Source organism: Nannospalax galili, unplaced genomic scaffold, assembly GCF_000622305.1.
Source record: "Nannospalax galili isolate Female #2095 unplaced genomic scaffold, S.galili_v1.0 scaffold382, whole genome shotgun sequence".
In the NCBI taxonomy this organism is placed as follows: domain Eukaryota; kingdom Metazoa; phylum Chordata; class Mammalia; order Rodentia; family Spalacidae; genus Nannospalax; species Nannospalax galili.
This window is the reverse complement of record NW_008348685.1, coordinates 2,343,652-2,359,657: the sequence shown is the minus strand read 5'-3', so window position 1 is coordinate 2,359,657 and position 16,006 is coordinate 2,343,652. Positions and strand designations below refer to the sequence as shown.

Below are 16,006 nucleotides of genomic sequence, written 5' to 3'. Positions count from 1 at the left end.
CAGGCATTGCACAACATGGGTGCACTTACCTACATGCAGGCAATTCACACATACACATAAAATAAATATAATAAATAAAAATTTAAAAAATAAATAAAAGCAAAAAGTAGATGAGCCTGAGCCCCATTTCTCTCCCCACGGCGAGACCTAAAAGTTGGAGTGTCTGCGGACCCAGTCCGGACTCTGTTCCAGATGTTTGCACTTACCCACTTGGTTTTCCCAGCTTATCCTATATCACCCAGGCTTCTTCCCTAACTGCAGACTTAAGTATATGGTCTGTGCAACATCTGTTGTTATGACAAGAAAGATCTTGCCTATATGAACATGGCTGAGCATGACCCCAGATCCCCCTCCTCACTTTGGCTCCTCCAGTCCTCTCCAGGCTGGGTCATGGTGCTGCCACTCTCCCAGTTACACAGGGGTCACCCTCATAGTCCTTCCTCTCACCAGTCACACCGCCGTCACTGTTTCTTGGTATCCCATGTTCATCCCCAAGGCAGACACTTCTCCCATTTCCATCACTGCCTTCTGGGTTCCACCCACCAGGATCTCACCTGGGATGATTTCAGAGAGATGACCCCTGGGCTTTGGTTTCTCCAGTCAAGCTGAAAACAGAAATCAGTGATCCTCTCCTGGGGAGATATACCAGGCCATTCCTCTACACAACCTGCCTCACTCTCCTGCCTCACTTGAGGAAAAGACAAACTCCTAAAAGGCCTTGTTTGAGGTGACTCCGGTGTCCTGAACTTGTTCTGCTCTCCCATTACTTTCCAAGCCTGAAGAGCGGGGACGATGTCTACCCCATAGCAGAGAGGGGACAAAAAAGAAAGGAAATGTCACATGTACAATTACTGTAACAGTAGAAACAAGTGACCCAGCAACAAAGGCAGGTTCTGTCATTTCTGCCGTATCTACCTTCACAGTTTGAAGTAAAGGATTTCAGCAAGGCCAAAAACATGTTTGTCCTCACAGCGGTTTGCTTTACCTTTGCTTTCAAGGCTCTGCTAATTCCCATTCGCTCTGTCACACTTCCTGCCACTTGCTGGTCTTGTCTACTGGGTTCTTAACCTGTGAACACAGGAATTCCCAGAAATACGACATCTAAGGTCATTTCTGTGATCCTTTCTCTACTCCTGGTCATGCTGCATTCCCCCACTATAAACCTTTCCCCGTGCCTTCAGTGATGCTCTCATATCTGTAAACTATCCTTTGTTTTGGTAAGGAAGGTTTTGAGATGGTAACTGTGCTGAATAGCTTCAGTTGTCAGCTTGACACACCTGGTTAGAGGAAGCCTCAGTTGAGGAACTGTCTCCATTAGACTGGTCTGTGGCCATGTCTGTGGGGCATTTTCTTGATTGTTGAGTGATATGGGAGGGTCCAGCCTACTGTGGACAGTGCCACTCCTGGACAGGTGGTCCTGTATTGTATAAGAAAGTAGGCTGAGCATGGACCAGGGCAGCAAGCCAGTAAGCAGCGTTCATCCATGGCCTGTGCTCCAGGTTCCTGCCCTGAGTTCTGCCTTGGCTTCCCTTGATGATGGACTGTGCTGTAAGTCAAATAACCCCTTTCCTCTCCAAGTTGTTTTTTTAGCACAGCGATAGGGAAGCTAACTAGAACAATAACCAAGAAAAAGATTGTGAAATGACATCTATTTCTCATTTTGTCATGACAAACTATTTATTTGAGTACATACTATAGAAACATGTTACCTCATACCACAGAGAATAATTGAAATCAGATGGTGTGTTATTGCTGGAAATCAAGCACAATAGGTCAATAAATGCAGAAAAACAGACTATGGCCAAAAAATTCACACGTGGTAAAGACCTCTAAAGCAAAACAATGGTCTTCCTTCACAGAACAGACATTCTTCTAAAGGAAGAGGTGGCCTGGGAGTTTGGAGGAGGAGACCCCCATTCCCAAACTGAACACACACAACTTGAGGTCTGCTTACTGTTCAGTTAGGCAAGATTTGCTGTTTCTATCTTACGCAGAAGAAGTTTTGCATCATCCACCACTGTGTTGAGGAATTTTAAGCGTAGGAAGTAGACTTTCAGACCCTGGATGACTGAGGCTGTGGGACCTCCTTTCACAGCACAGAAGGACTCAACACAGTGCGTGACTTTTGCTGGTATGCTGTCATCCTTTACAAAGGACCAGAAATCCCAGCACTTGATGTAGGCCCTGATGTCCTGGACAGATGTGCCCAGCTTCTCAGCAGTCTCTTCTATCGACTTATCATCCAAGCCAAAATATTTTCGGTAATCCTTCAGGCATGCTTCTTGTTTAGGCAAATCAAAACCACTGAAGAAGGTCATAAAGGGGACAAAAGACAAAGCTGCTGACTTCATGGCATCGAGCCAGATCTTCTCCCTAAGGAAATCTCTCTTCATATCAATAGCAGCATCAGAGAAATTGGGCAAAAGCAGAGCAAACGCATGGCGCTTGTGTGCAGGGAGCTCCTTCAGCAGAATCTCCTCCAGTCTTGGGAAATCAAAAGCATTCACATCAAAGTTGGAGACCAAGAACACACGTGGCTCAGAAACCCCAATCTCACTGAGATTAGCCAGGCAGTAGTCTTGGATCTGCTGAAGGACTCTCTCCTTTTTGAAGAATGTGGGTTTGGTTTTCTCTTCATTATATAAATCACTGTCCACCTTGGTTCTAACAAAATAGAACTTCTTCCCCACATCCTTGATTTTCTCTGCCAGAACAGCATCATTGAAGCTGAACCGAGAAGAAGAAATTATGATAAAGAAGTCATAGTTAGCAAATCCCACTCTTTCTAGGTAAGTGTCTGGGAGGAAATTGGGAGTCCCAGTTCCAGGCAGGTCCCAGAAGGTCACTTTGGGGTATTTTGGATGTTGATAGGGGGTTTTATCCATGGTGGTTTCCACAACCCCAACCTTAGCCGACTCCTGGGCTTCGTGACTCAGCCCTCGAAGAGCATTGATGAAACTGGACTTGCCAGTCCCAGACTCCCCGATCACAGCCACCTCCAGTGGAGCATCTTCTGCAGCAGTGAGGGCTTCGTGAATTTGGTCCACCACATCCTTTAGCTTCCCATCCTGGAGAGCTTTTTGAATATTACTGAGGGTTTCTGGAGAGAGGATGCCTCCGGCCTTACTGACTAATGAGGAGTAGTGAGGCAGAAACTCTGTAGCCAATTGCTGAAAATTCATCCCTTTTGCATTCTTCAGGAAAAATGCGAGGAACTGATCCATACCAGTTTCCATGGAAGGTCTGGGGAAAAAGAGAGTCAGCAAAGAGGTTAAGGAGAGCTGAGCAGCAAACCAGGATCATAAGTCAGTGCAGGCACATGCTGGTCTCTGTGCACCACTATGTCCCCACATCTTCAAGTTACTATAACTCATTTGTTGTCATGGTGAATTTGGATTTCCCTGCTGGAGAAGAACTGCCTCTTCTCCATGCTGTCCATGTGTCTCCAAGAAGGGAGAGGGTAGTCATTCCCTATGCTGTCAGAATAATGATCCCTAAAGATGGCCGCATCATGACTCCCAGAATCTGTGAATATGTCATCTTGCATGACAAAGGTGACTTGAGTGTTGTGACTAAATTAACAATTGTCAGATGTGACTAGTATTCTGCAATATTTACATAGACTCATTATCATGACAAATTCTAATTTTGCTCTAATTTTGGACTTTTGGCCTCCAGACCTAGAAGAAAATAAATTCTGTTGTTTTAACTGTCTCATAATAATCATACATATTCATGGAGTGACAAGATTTATTTCTTCATGTGTATCCAATGCCCAGTGACCAAATCATAGTAACTAGCATGCCCAACACCCTAAATGTGTATCATTGATTTGTGTCGGCACATTCACGGTCCTCTTTTTGGGCATGGTGACTCATGCTTTTAATCCCAGCACTTGGGAGCCAGAGACAGGTAGATCTCTATGAATTCAAGGCCAGCCTGGTTTGCAAAGTAAATTCTAGGTGACCCAGGGTTACATAGATCCTGTCTCAAAAGACAAAGCAAAAATAAAACAAAATTCTCCCTTCTAGCCATTTGCAAATTGTGCTGGTTAGTTTCTGTCAACTTGACACAAGCTAGAGTTGCCTGGGGACAAGAAACCTCAGCTGAAGAATTCCCTCCTTCTGAAAGGCCTTTGGCCATGTCTCTGAGGCATTTTCTTAATTGCTGATTGATGTAGGAGGACCCAGTCCACTGTGGGCGGTGCCATCCCTGGGCCGGTGGGCCTGAGCTGTATAAGCAAAGTAGCTGAGCAAAACGGGAAGCAAGCCAGTAAGCAACATTCCTCCATGGTCTCTGCTTCAGTTCCTGCCTCCAGGTTCCTCCCTTGCCTTCCCTCAATGATGGGCTGTCACCTATAAGCCAAATAAACTCTTTCCTCTCCCAAGTTGCTCTGGGTCAGGGTGTTTATTATAGCAATAGAGAAGCAAACTAGGGAGAAATATACAGTAAGTTATCAACTACTGCCACCTTCTGCGCTGTGCGTCACTAGAGCTTAACCATCCTCCAGCTGTAGTTTTTCACTCGCATATTTTCTTTTCTTAATGTATACTTTTATCGAATTTTTGTGTACTTCATAAAATATCTTAATCATCTATATTCCCCTCCCCCATCCATACCCCACATAGCCCCACCACCACCACCAGATTTCATGCATTCTGTCATGTATGTTAAGGCCTATCAAGTCAAGTTTGTGTACCCAGATGTCCCTCAGTGCAAATTCATTCCCTGGAATCTAGTCAGCCTATCTAGAGTCACTTCCTTACAGAAGATCAACTCTCTCTCACCCAGCAGTGATCAGCTGCCAATAGTTCCTCAGCTAAGGTTGGGATCTGCTGCCCATTTCCCCAGATCTACGCTGGGTTTTTGTCTGATTAAGTCAGCATGGATCTTGTGCATGCTTTCACCATTGCTGTAAACTCATATGAGCAAGTTCCCAGAGACCTGAAAGACTCTGTTTCCTTATGACCATGCACCAACTCTGGCTCTACCCCAGCTTTAAAGCCTAATAACCACAACTGTGACCAGCACAACAAATCATAGTGGTGCAGTTAGTGGCACTTTTATCTAGGGAATAATCAATAGCTATCTAATTGAGTTTAAAGCCCTCTCAATGGGAGGGAACTCATGTGTGGTACTGTAAACACAGTCAAATACACATGGCTGGAGAGGTCATAGATCCTGGAGATTAACCTACATCTGTCATATCCCTAGACAAATGTAATCAATTTCTTACTGTATGTTAAACATAGATCCTTATATTTACAGAGAAGTATAACATTCACCACTCATCAAAGAAGCTTCTTTTTGCAATAGATGGAGGCTATTACAGAGTTCCACAACTGGTCACACACAGAGAATAAGTGTCGGAGAGATGCCCGGCTCTAAGTGACACATATACAATGGAACCTCTACACCTAAAGCTTATGAAACATAGTGGGAAGTAGAGAGAGAGAATGGTCGTATTCTCGTAGCCACATACCAACCTTTTCTTATGCTCCTGCTGTAGTTAGGATATTGATGACCACTGAAAGACCTGTGTGTTGAAGCCTTGATTCTCTGTCAGTGCTGCTATTGGGACGTGTTAGCATCCACTGGAGGTTGGACCTAAAGGAAGAAAGGTAGAGGTCATTAAGACCATGATCACTTCATGCTACAATGAGGTGAGCATATTGTCCAGCGATGTGCTCTCCACCATGCTAGGCCTCCACCGCACAGTCCCAAAGCAACAGGCCCAACTGTTGATGATCTAGGCCCTCTAAAACCATAGCCCAAGATAAATCTTTCACTTGACTTTCATGGGTATTTTGTCACAGTACTGGAAAGATAAATAACACATTTTCCCATGCCTCTCTCCTCCCAAGCCTCTGGCCACCGTTATTTTTTTTATTTCTACATCAGCATTCTTTTTAACTTTTACAAAAACTTTATTGAGAATTTCATGCATGTATATAAGGTGTTTTGATCAAATCCATGCCCACTCCCTCCTCTCTAACACCTCCTATATCTCCCCATCACTTTTTTCTTTTTTTTTCTTCTTTCATTTATTTATTTTTATGCAGCTTTTGGGTACTCTAACACTCCCCCACCTCCCCGAAGAGGTAAACCTAAAATCTTTTAAGGATTAGATACAAGCTTCCGAATACTTTTGACATTTTTGGCCTTTGGAACAGAGTATGTTGCTAACAGGCCCAAGGACACTTTGACTTTTAGGCAAGAAACTGGCTACTTTTCTTTGGGGCCTTTTTACCCTAACTGCCTAGCCAATTCCTACCTCCTATTCTTATCACGCCATCCTCTGAAGGGGTTACTCAAATTGCCAATAGGGAATAGGGACACAGACCGCTCTGGCTTCTTCCATGCTGAACAGGGATGCAAAGTGACGCAGTTGGAGTACCCCTTCAGTGGGTCTATCTAAAAGACTCCCAAATTGCATAACTCTTATCTCGAGGAGGAAAAGAAAGACTTTGAATCATGAATAGGAGATGTGAAGGAGAAGTAAAGGCAAGAGTAATTAGCATTACAAGTTCTAGACAGGGAACTAGATAAAAGTTCAGAACAGGGCAATTTTCAAATGTTCATATGAGAGTCCATTGGAATTTCTTGAGCATTTTTAGTTTCAAGAAATGTTCAAAGAAGGAATGTTCAAAATTCTCTGGCTAATTTCATTTACTATAATGTACTCCTGGGTCATGCATGTTCCTGCAAATGACAAATTTTCATTCTTTGTTTGACTAAGTGGTATTCCATTGTTAACCATTACACATTTTCTTTACCCATGCATTCATCCATGGACACTTAGGTTGACTCCATACCCTGGTTCCATTCACCCCTTCCAGTCACCCTTGCACAGGGCTTCTGGGGCCTTGAGGGGAAACTGGGCTATTTTAAGCCAATGAAATTTTGAAAATTTGTTACAACAACAACAAGAAGCTAATAACACAGTTTGTGGTTTTCCTAAAACCTCAACACAGAGCACAATAGCTCTCCATTCCACAGGATGAATTATTTGATTCAGCAGCTGAGTGTGCACAGAAGCCTTCCAGGCAGACCTCATTTCCCAAGCTCTGCAGGAAATTCAGGAAAGCAAGGGCAGAGGGTGACCGAGTACCTGCTTGCTGATGTTCCAATAGACAAATGAACATGCGCATCAGTCACTGCAATAGTTTCTACCCCGTGGCAGCCTAGTTAGCCTCATTTCACCTCATTTCATGCATGAGTATCACGTGGATATTAGACATCCAACAGTAAGTAGTTCAGCAATAGAGTTTCCCTATTAACTACAGCACATTTATGTATCAAAGACATTTGATTAAACCCAGGAAACTCAAGGAACTTCTGTACTTTCGGCAGGGCCTTCTAGTCATTCATTATAAAAGTGAGGAAATTAGAGGAAATAAGGTTTATGCAGTGGAGAATAAGTATCTCCTGCCTCCCACAGGCCCTTCAATAACAGTATTCAAGGGGCTGGAGAGATGCTTCAGTGGTTAAGAGCAAACCCAGGTTTGAATCCCAGCACCCACATGGCAGCTAACAACCATCTGTAACTCCAGTTCCAGGGGATCTGATGCCCTCTTCTGTACTCTGCCGGCACTGCATGACCCGGATGCACTACATACATGCAAGCATAACACTCGTACACATAAAATAAAAATAAATAATTTTTAAATTTAAAAAACAGTATTCAAGAAGGGAAAATTTAACTCTCAAACAAAGCAAAAATTAAATGATCATGTTAGTTTTATTACAGCCTGTAATCCTAGCTAGTCAGGAGACTGTCAGGAGAATGGCAAGTTCAAGGCTTGATTGGGCTACAGAATGAATTTGAGGCCAGCCTGAGCAATTCAACAAGACTATCTCAAATTTTAAAATACACAAATCAGACACCCCATGGGCTGGCAGAAGCACAAAAGGCAGAGCCTGCCTGATGTGGGTGGGGTATCCTTGTGATGGCCCAGGACAAAGGAAGGGTCAGCTCCAAGCCAGGCCCTTCTCTTGCCTCGCTGAGACTCCTCTGTGACTAGCAACAGCTTTGCTGGGGCCATAGCCACCAAAGAGAGTCTAAGTGAGATGAGACCAGGGATGTTCTGTGTGAGATTTCAAGGATTTGATTTCAAGGATTTTGAACACTGGTTTACACACGCAAACCCTGTGTATGCAACAAGGAATGAACCCACAAGCTTTAGGATGCTCAGACAAAGGGCCACTGAAAATAGAGACTATGGAGAAGCCCTGCTGAGATGTGCCAGCCTCCATAAGAGAACTTGAAGGTTGCACTGCAATCTACAACACAGGATAACATTACTGCATGCAACAGTGTAGAAGAATTATAGGGAACTGTAAATCCATGCCTTCTGTACAAGTCAGTGGAAAGTGGATTGCAGAGGGAACTGACAGATGTGTTTGCATTGATCCTCAGCACTGGTTTTTGTTGTTGTTGTTTTTTCTTTTTTTTGCTTTTTTTTTTGGTCTTTTTGAGACAGGGTCTCCCTGTAGCCCCAGCTGTCCTGGAACTCACTATGTAGACCAGGCTGGCCTTGAACTCACAGAGATCTGCCTGCCTCTGCCTCCCGAGTGCTGGGATTAAAGGCGTGCGTCACCACCATGCTCGGCCTTATCATTGGTTTTTTAATGGCCCTGATGCTTTAGTATCGCATGTTGTGTTCCTTTTATCGCTCCTACAACTTCATTCTCCAAGCGGCCTGTCAGCCAGATGTGCACCTCTGCTGTGCCCCAGTTGGAGGCAGTGAAACACATCAGTGATGATGTGTGGTAGACACAACTTGAAATTTCCATTATTAAATTTAATTTTGAATTTTTTATGCGTGATAGCTGTGGATTTGTGCTGCGCTGGACTGAAAGCTGACAATTTCAGAAACTGTTTCTGAGCTCTCACCTTAGTTTCCGTGTGCTCCAAAACCTCGCTTTTTAAGGTTAAGAGAACCGAAAACATCCCTTCTGTAGTGCTCTTTAACAGAGAGCAGTTTTAAAAGAAGTCCTTGAGCCATTAATAGTGTAAACCAGATCATTTTTTTTAACTGACTCAGAAATAAAACTTCTAGAAACTTAGATTTTAAAAGTAATGTCAGGCTTAGCTTAGTATTACTTATAGTTTGAACCATTTTAAAAAAAAATTTTTTTTTGGCTTTTTTTGAGACAGGGTCTCTCTGTAGCCCCAGCTGCCCTGGAACGCACTATGTAGACCAGGCTGGCCTTGAACTCACAGAGATCTGCCTGCCTCTGCCTCCCGAGTGCTGGGATCAAAGGCATGTGCCACCATGCCCGGCTAAAAAAAAGAATTTTAAGAGTGCTTTTTCTTTCTAAGTTTTATACCCTACAAAATTGCCTAAAGAATAAGATATAAAGTGAAATACCCAAGATGCAAAATTCCTTTTTGTTTTTATTACATAAAAGTAATTGGAATGTTTGCCTAAAAAGTCTTTAGTGCTTATTTAATTACTACGTAAGTAGTGTGTTTCAACGGATATACCATATTATTTGAAGAAGTAAGAATTTCCAGTCAGTAAGCAAAAACTAATGAAGTATGCATCAGGAATTTTAAATATGACATTCCAAAATAGTTTTGAATGCTGTTATAAAATGATTTTGAGTGTTGTCCTGAAAGTTTTAACTCACTGAAGTGATATTTCAAAAAGGAATTCTAGAAACTTCAGAATAATATTGATTCTGCTTTGCTCCTCTGGTGGATTGAGGGAGAGGGTGGGCAAGGCTAGTACAGTTTTAATGTTCCTTAAATTTTAACTCTTATTTGATAACATTTAAACAATGGTAGAGGCATTCACTTTTCTTGGAACATATTGCTGTGGGGCAAGTTTTAATAACATTTAGTAATTTTTTAAATTTTATGTGTATGAGTATATTGCCTGCACATACATAAGTGCACCCCTGTTGTACAGTGCCCACAGAGGACCGAAGAGGGGGTCAGATCCCCTGGAACTGGGTTATCAATGGTTGTTAGCAGCCATGTGGTTGCTGGGATTTGAACCCAGGTCTTCCTCAAGAACAGCCAGTGCTCTTAGCCACTGAGCCATCTCTCCAGCTCCAACATTTAGTAATTTTTAAATCGCCACCTTCTCTTCTATTTTAAATAAATACCAGCTTTTGGCCAAGCACTGTGGTAAATGCTTGAAATCCCAGCTACTTGGGACACTGAAGTAGAAGGATTGTGAGTTCAGGGCTAGTGTTGGCTAAAAAGGCAATATAGTAAGAGCCTGAAAAAAATCTCGGCTTTGGTCATTTTGACTTTTGAATACATTTGAAGGCCTGGCTTCCTTACCAAGCAAACTGAAAGGTCTACTATGGGCAGGTTACATTCAGAGACAATAAAAACTTGTTATGAGCTGAGCGTGATGATGACACACGCCTTTAATCCCAGCACTCAGGAGGCAGAGGCAGGTGGATCTCTGTGAGTTCAAGGCCAGCCTGGTCTACATAGTGAGTTCCAGGCCAGCTGGGGCTACAGGGAGACCCTGTCTCAAAATGTCCAAAAAAAAAAAAAAAAAAAAAAACAACTCAGTTATGATATTTAGCCCCACCTTCCTGGTCTGCACTTCCCATACACCGCCCACGGGACTTTGTGCATTTTGTCATATATGTTAAGCCTTATCAAATCAAGTTTGTTTACCTAGATATCCCTAGGTATGAATTCATCCATTGGAGCCTGGTCAACCTGTCTAGCATCACTCCCTTAAAGAAGATCAACTCTCCCTCACCCAGCAGTGATCAGTTGCCAATAGTTCCTTGCCGAAGTTGTGGACTCCTGCCCATTTCCCCAGTTCTATGCTGGTTTTTGTCTGATTGGGTTTGCGTGGGTCTTGTGCATGCTATCACCATTGCTGTAAGTTCATATGAGCAAGGTCCCAGGAGCCTGTAAGACTCTGTTTCCTTAGGGTTATGCACCTCCTCCCCTGGCTCTTACAATCTTTCCAAACCCTCTTGTGCAATGGTCCCTGAGCCCTGGGTAGGTGAAGCTTAATATAGGAGTCCTGTCCATGGACTGGTGTTCATGGCCTTCTGTTGCATGAGGAAGCTTTACTAGTGAGAATTGAGAGATGAATTAATATCCTCTCCTTGTTCCATTATGTTCCATGAACCTTAGATGTGGAGGTTCATTGTAGATATGTGAAAACCGCAAAAATTAAATAAAAAATATTTTTTAAAAAAAGATCTTAAGCCGGGCGTGGTGGCGCACGCCTGTAGTCCCAGCACTTGGGAGGCAGAGGCAGGTGGATCTCTGTGAGTTCAAGGCCACCCTGGTCTACATAATGAGTTTCAGGCCAGCTGGGGCTACAGGGAGACTCTGTCTCAAAAAAGACAAAAAAAAATTTTGTAAGGGAAATAAATTAGTGTATGTACTTTCTGACACAAGTATGATTCTGGAAAGTTCCAAAGCATGTAACACAAATATCCTCTGGTAAAAAACTTAAACTGATTTTTTTTCTTTCAAAGGTCCATAAGTCTGAGTCCAAACTGTTCACTTAAATAATAATAATAATAATAATATGAGCAGATGTCATTCCAAACTGATTTATGCATTAGTGGAGTTAACTGAACCTTGTGTAACATGGTATTGTGTAGAAAGTGAAGGCAAAGGGGCAGTGAACTATTTACGTTAAGGCTTCATGTGTAACCCACTTATCTGAAAACAGAAGACCTGATACAGAGGAAGTAGCAGGAAAGAGGAAGAGGGAAATGGGGGAAAGGTCGTTCTTAATATATTAAAGAAACATTTCAAAATATACTTTACATGTTTACTTCAAATTTAAAGTGGCATAGAGAAGAAGTTTATAAAGAATTTGGAGGGAAGAACAGGTTAAATCTGAGTTTCATTTTATATGCATAAATACATTTTTCTTTAATTCATGAAAAAAAAATAGCCTGTTATGAGCATTTGATTGGTGAAAGCAGTGTGAGCATTGCATGTCATATATAAAATCCAACAGAGCACTTTTCTGTAATACAAATTTATATAGGCTTACAGGTTATTAAAGTTGATAGTCTTATTTATGGTGGACAGATTAAGTTATTTATGCATTTGCAGATTAAGATATGTATGGTTTTTTTGTAGATTAATTTATATATGAAACCAAGTAAAAAATGTATTTATAAAGGATTTTGCTTGCAGAAGATTTTTTAATGTGTTAGTCTTATTTATGGTGGACAGATTAAGTTATTTATGCATTTGTAGATTAAGATATGTATGGTTTTTTGTAGATTAATTTATGTATGAAACCAAGTAAAAAATGTATTTATAAAGGATTTTGCTTGTAGAAGATTTTTTAATGTGCACAATTCTTAAATGTAAACATACTCTAACCCATACTTAAGTAATCCTGAAAGGAAGCAAGCAAAGATGCTACTGCAGCACATGCAGCTGGCAGAGACAAAATCAGATCATTTTTGTTGGTGATAAAAATTAAAAATAGGGCCCAGAAGGTGGTTCAGTGGGTAAAAGCACTTGCCATGCAAGCCTGAAAACCTGAGTTCCAGCTTTAAAATTCGCATAAAAGACTGGATGTGGTAATGTGCATCTGTAATCCCAGAACTCTTGGAGTTTGGAGACCGGGACAAGGGATTCTGTTGACAGCTCTGGGCCAGCCAGCTTGGAATACACAGAGCAGCAGCAGCAAAGTCAAGAATTATCCTGTTTCCGCAGCGTGGAAGGAAAGTTCCCACCCTCAAAAGTTGTCTCTGACCTCTATACACATGCTGTAGCATTTACACACACACACACACACACACACACACACACACACTTTTTTTTTTTTTTTTTTTGAGACAGGATCTCCCTGTAGCCCTAGCTAGCCTGGAACTCACTATGTAGACCAGGCTGACCTTGATCTCACAGAGATTCATCTACCTTTACCTCCTGAGTGCTGGGATTAAAGGTGAGTGCCACCACACCTGGCTGTAGAAAAGAATTTTTTTTATTCAAAATATAAAAAGTAAAAGGGCTGGGAATACAGCTTAGTGGTGGAGCTTGCCTTTCATGTGTCAAGCCCAATGTTTAATGCCAGTGTGGGAAGAAAAAGGAAGAGGAGGAGAAGGAGTAAAGAGCAGAGAAGAGAGAGGAAGAGTTGTTTGATTTCTGATCGCTAATGATATGTCAAGTACTACAGCTAGCAGAGTTTTTTGAGCTTCTTAAAGAACAGGTGCATTGATTCTTGAGAATCTGTAAAAATGGAGGTGAATGTGCTGTCTCCTCTGGGGAAAGATGGGCATCACCTGAGCCCCAGAAAACATTTTATTTATGCGCCAGTGGAGAAACATCACTTCATTTTTGTTATTACAAGCTCACGGACCTGTGAAATAGCTCCACGGCAATAAAATACTAGTCTCAGAAAACCCAGACATTTTACATGGAAACCTACATAGTTTCCTATGGAAGTCACCCCATAAACATTCAGCTTACTCCAAACTTTCTCACAATTTTCTCAGCAGCACAGCCACCAAAAGGCAGCTTCAGACATGATTCCCTTTTGTGAAAAGATGATGATGTTGCTTGCTGCTTCTCCCAGCCAGCTCTGCCCTCAGCCCTCCGAGCACAAAGTAACCCAGGTCTCTGCAGGTAGAGTTGTCTTGCTTACCACATACCAAGAGATTTCTGGAGTCAAAGATCAGATCCTGTTTCCACTGAAGGAGCAGAGAATGCCAGACCTGTTGCTCCCTGTAGCGCAGGGCACAGCAGACAACTGCACAGATCTGCCCTCCCCAGGAAAGCAGCAAAGATCACAAATGGTAAGGGAAGCCTATGTGAAGTCTAGAGCTATGTGCCTCAGTGTGAAGGAAGAAGGAAAGACCTTCCACAGCCTCTTCAGCAGGTGGAAACTGGCTGATTGGTAGAACATGCATTTATAGAAAGCAAAAGTGAAACTTCTCTGTGTGCTTCTGGGTAATACAAGCATTTCTAGGAAAAGAAAAGTGTTTGATTTCAAGAGTCCCAAAGAGGGGAAAGACAGTTAAGAGATCAGGAAAGTCTCACTGAGCCAAGACACTTGGGGGAATGAGCTCTCTGAGGCCAGGGGGTGACTGGGGACAGATAGGAAAGCTGAGAGTGTTTCCAACAGTAGCTCCAGTGAAGCCTTCTACTATTTAGGCCTCACTGTGTTTCTTCCCTTGAGCACTGCTGACTGCTCATATTCCAGTCCCCAGGCACAAAATGAGCCAGGTGGGTCATGGGGTCCAGAGCCACCAGGACACCTCAAGATCAGGGAGCAGATCACAAGCAGTGAGTCAAGGGGGATCTGGAGAAATATGACAAGGCAGCTTGAGGGGAAGCAGAGATGGAGCTAAGAGAGGCCTGTAGCTCAAGCCTGCTTAGGCAGGCATGCTGTGTGGGCTGTAACCACCCCAGGCCACACAGCCTCTGTGAAAGGTCAGCTTAGGAAATATTCAGGACTGTAAGTCTCTCCCTCAGAGGAACTGCAGACCCAAGGAGCCAGCCCTGGCAAGAACTCCAAAACAACCCACTGTCCAGACTTGGTGAGCCATCTGCGAACAGGTGCAGCTCTTCTTCAGGCCAACTGAGACAGCTTGCACCTGGGGAGTGTGACAAAGCAGAAGGGAGAACAATCATTTAACAGCTGAGCAAGGACAGAGATTTCTTCCAGTGATAGATGGAAGGCATCAGACAGAGAATCTGAATCTACAGAGGGTAGGCAGACATTCCCTAGGCAGGAACAGCTGAGGATGAATATGTGACCTCTGACCTATTCCACTGACCATGTCACTCCACGTTGCCAAGGGCAACAATCCTGATGCCTTGTGAACAAGGCTGATGAAAATTTATTATTCCCAACAGAAAAACTGCTTCATTTCAACTGATTCACACCATGAATTAGTGACCATGGAGTGGTGGGTTTTTTTTATTTTTGTTTGTTTTTTCCTTTCTGTAGCACAGGCTAGCCCGGAACTCCCTATGTAGACAAAGCTGGCCTCAAACTCACAGCAGTGCTCCTGCCTCAGCTTCCCAGGTGCCGAGATTAAGGGCTGAGCTTCCACACTCAGCGCCCTTATGGGCTTTCTGGGTCCATTGTTCAAATGTTAGGGCACAGCCAGGAGGTGGGGAGCTGCTGGGGAGTGAACCCCTATCAGAGTCCTAACCACAAAATCCTCCTTAGTTTCACTGTGACAAATCGTAGACGCTGAAGAATTGGGGCATGGTGACCACCTTCATGATAAGCAGAGCCCTGGCTTACGATTATTTCATAACATGTTATAAACTAATTCAGCAGGTGCTTCGTGGGATGAGGCCAGAGAGCAGAATGGGTCACCTTTACCCCTGGGATAGTAGGAGACCCAGAGAGCCTCTGGCTCCTCCATACTGTAGCGGGACAAGCCAGGGCGACTGAGGACTGAGGTGGGACCACATGTCTGGGGAAACCAAAGCTGCTTGATCCAGAGCTAAGGCCCCTCCATTTCCCCTGAGAGGAACAACAGGAAGCTTTCTCTAGTTACAAATCAAATGATGGGTGGCTTCATCATTCTAGGCCAACAGAAGATGCAAGGCTCTGTGTCTACATGCATATATGTGTGTGTGCCTGCACATATGTGCATGTATGAATGTCTTTGTGCACATTTGTGTGCTTATGTGTTACAAAGGACCCAGTGTTGGGGCTACACACTGAATCCTGAAGTTCCTTGAAACAGTGAGACGCTGTGGTAAATGATTACTGATCAAAACTAAACTAAGGCCTGGTGCGATGGTACACACCTTTAATCCCAGTTCTCAGGAGGCAGAGGCAGGTGGATCTCTGTGAGATTGAGACCAGGCTGGTCTACATAGTAAGTTCTAGGCTACCTGGGGCCTACAGGAGACCTTGTCAAAAAAATAGTAAACTAAGAAACCATTATTGAGGGGCTGGAGAGGTGGCTCAGCGGTTAAGAACACTGGTTGTTCTTGCAGAAGACCCGGGTTTGAATCCCAGCACCCACATAGCAGCTAACAACTGTCCTTAACTCAGTTCCAGGGGATCCTACAGCCTCT

General features: G+C 43.3%; 1 protein-coding gene across 1 annotated transcript; it reads right to left on the bottom strand.

The window, feature by feature from the left end:
* Positions 1–1,672: 1,672 nt before the first annotated feature.
* On the bottom strand, positions 1,673–13,761 carry LOC103744229 (T-cell-specific guanine nucleotide triphosphate-binding protein 1-like). The gene is made up of 3 exons (XM_008845958.3): positions 13,615–13,761; positions 5,487–5,607; positions 1,673–3,243 (listed from the first exon to the last, which is right to left on the bottom strand). Exon 3 carries the CDS (start codon positions 3,234–3,236, stop codon positions 1,962–1,964), a length of 1,275 nt encoding a protein of 424 aa, XP_008844180.2. The 5' UTR covers positions 3,237–3,243; positions 5,487–5,607; positions 13,615–13,761; the 3' UTR covers positions 1,673–1,961.
* Positions 13,762–16,006: the final 2,245 nt, after the last annotated feature.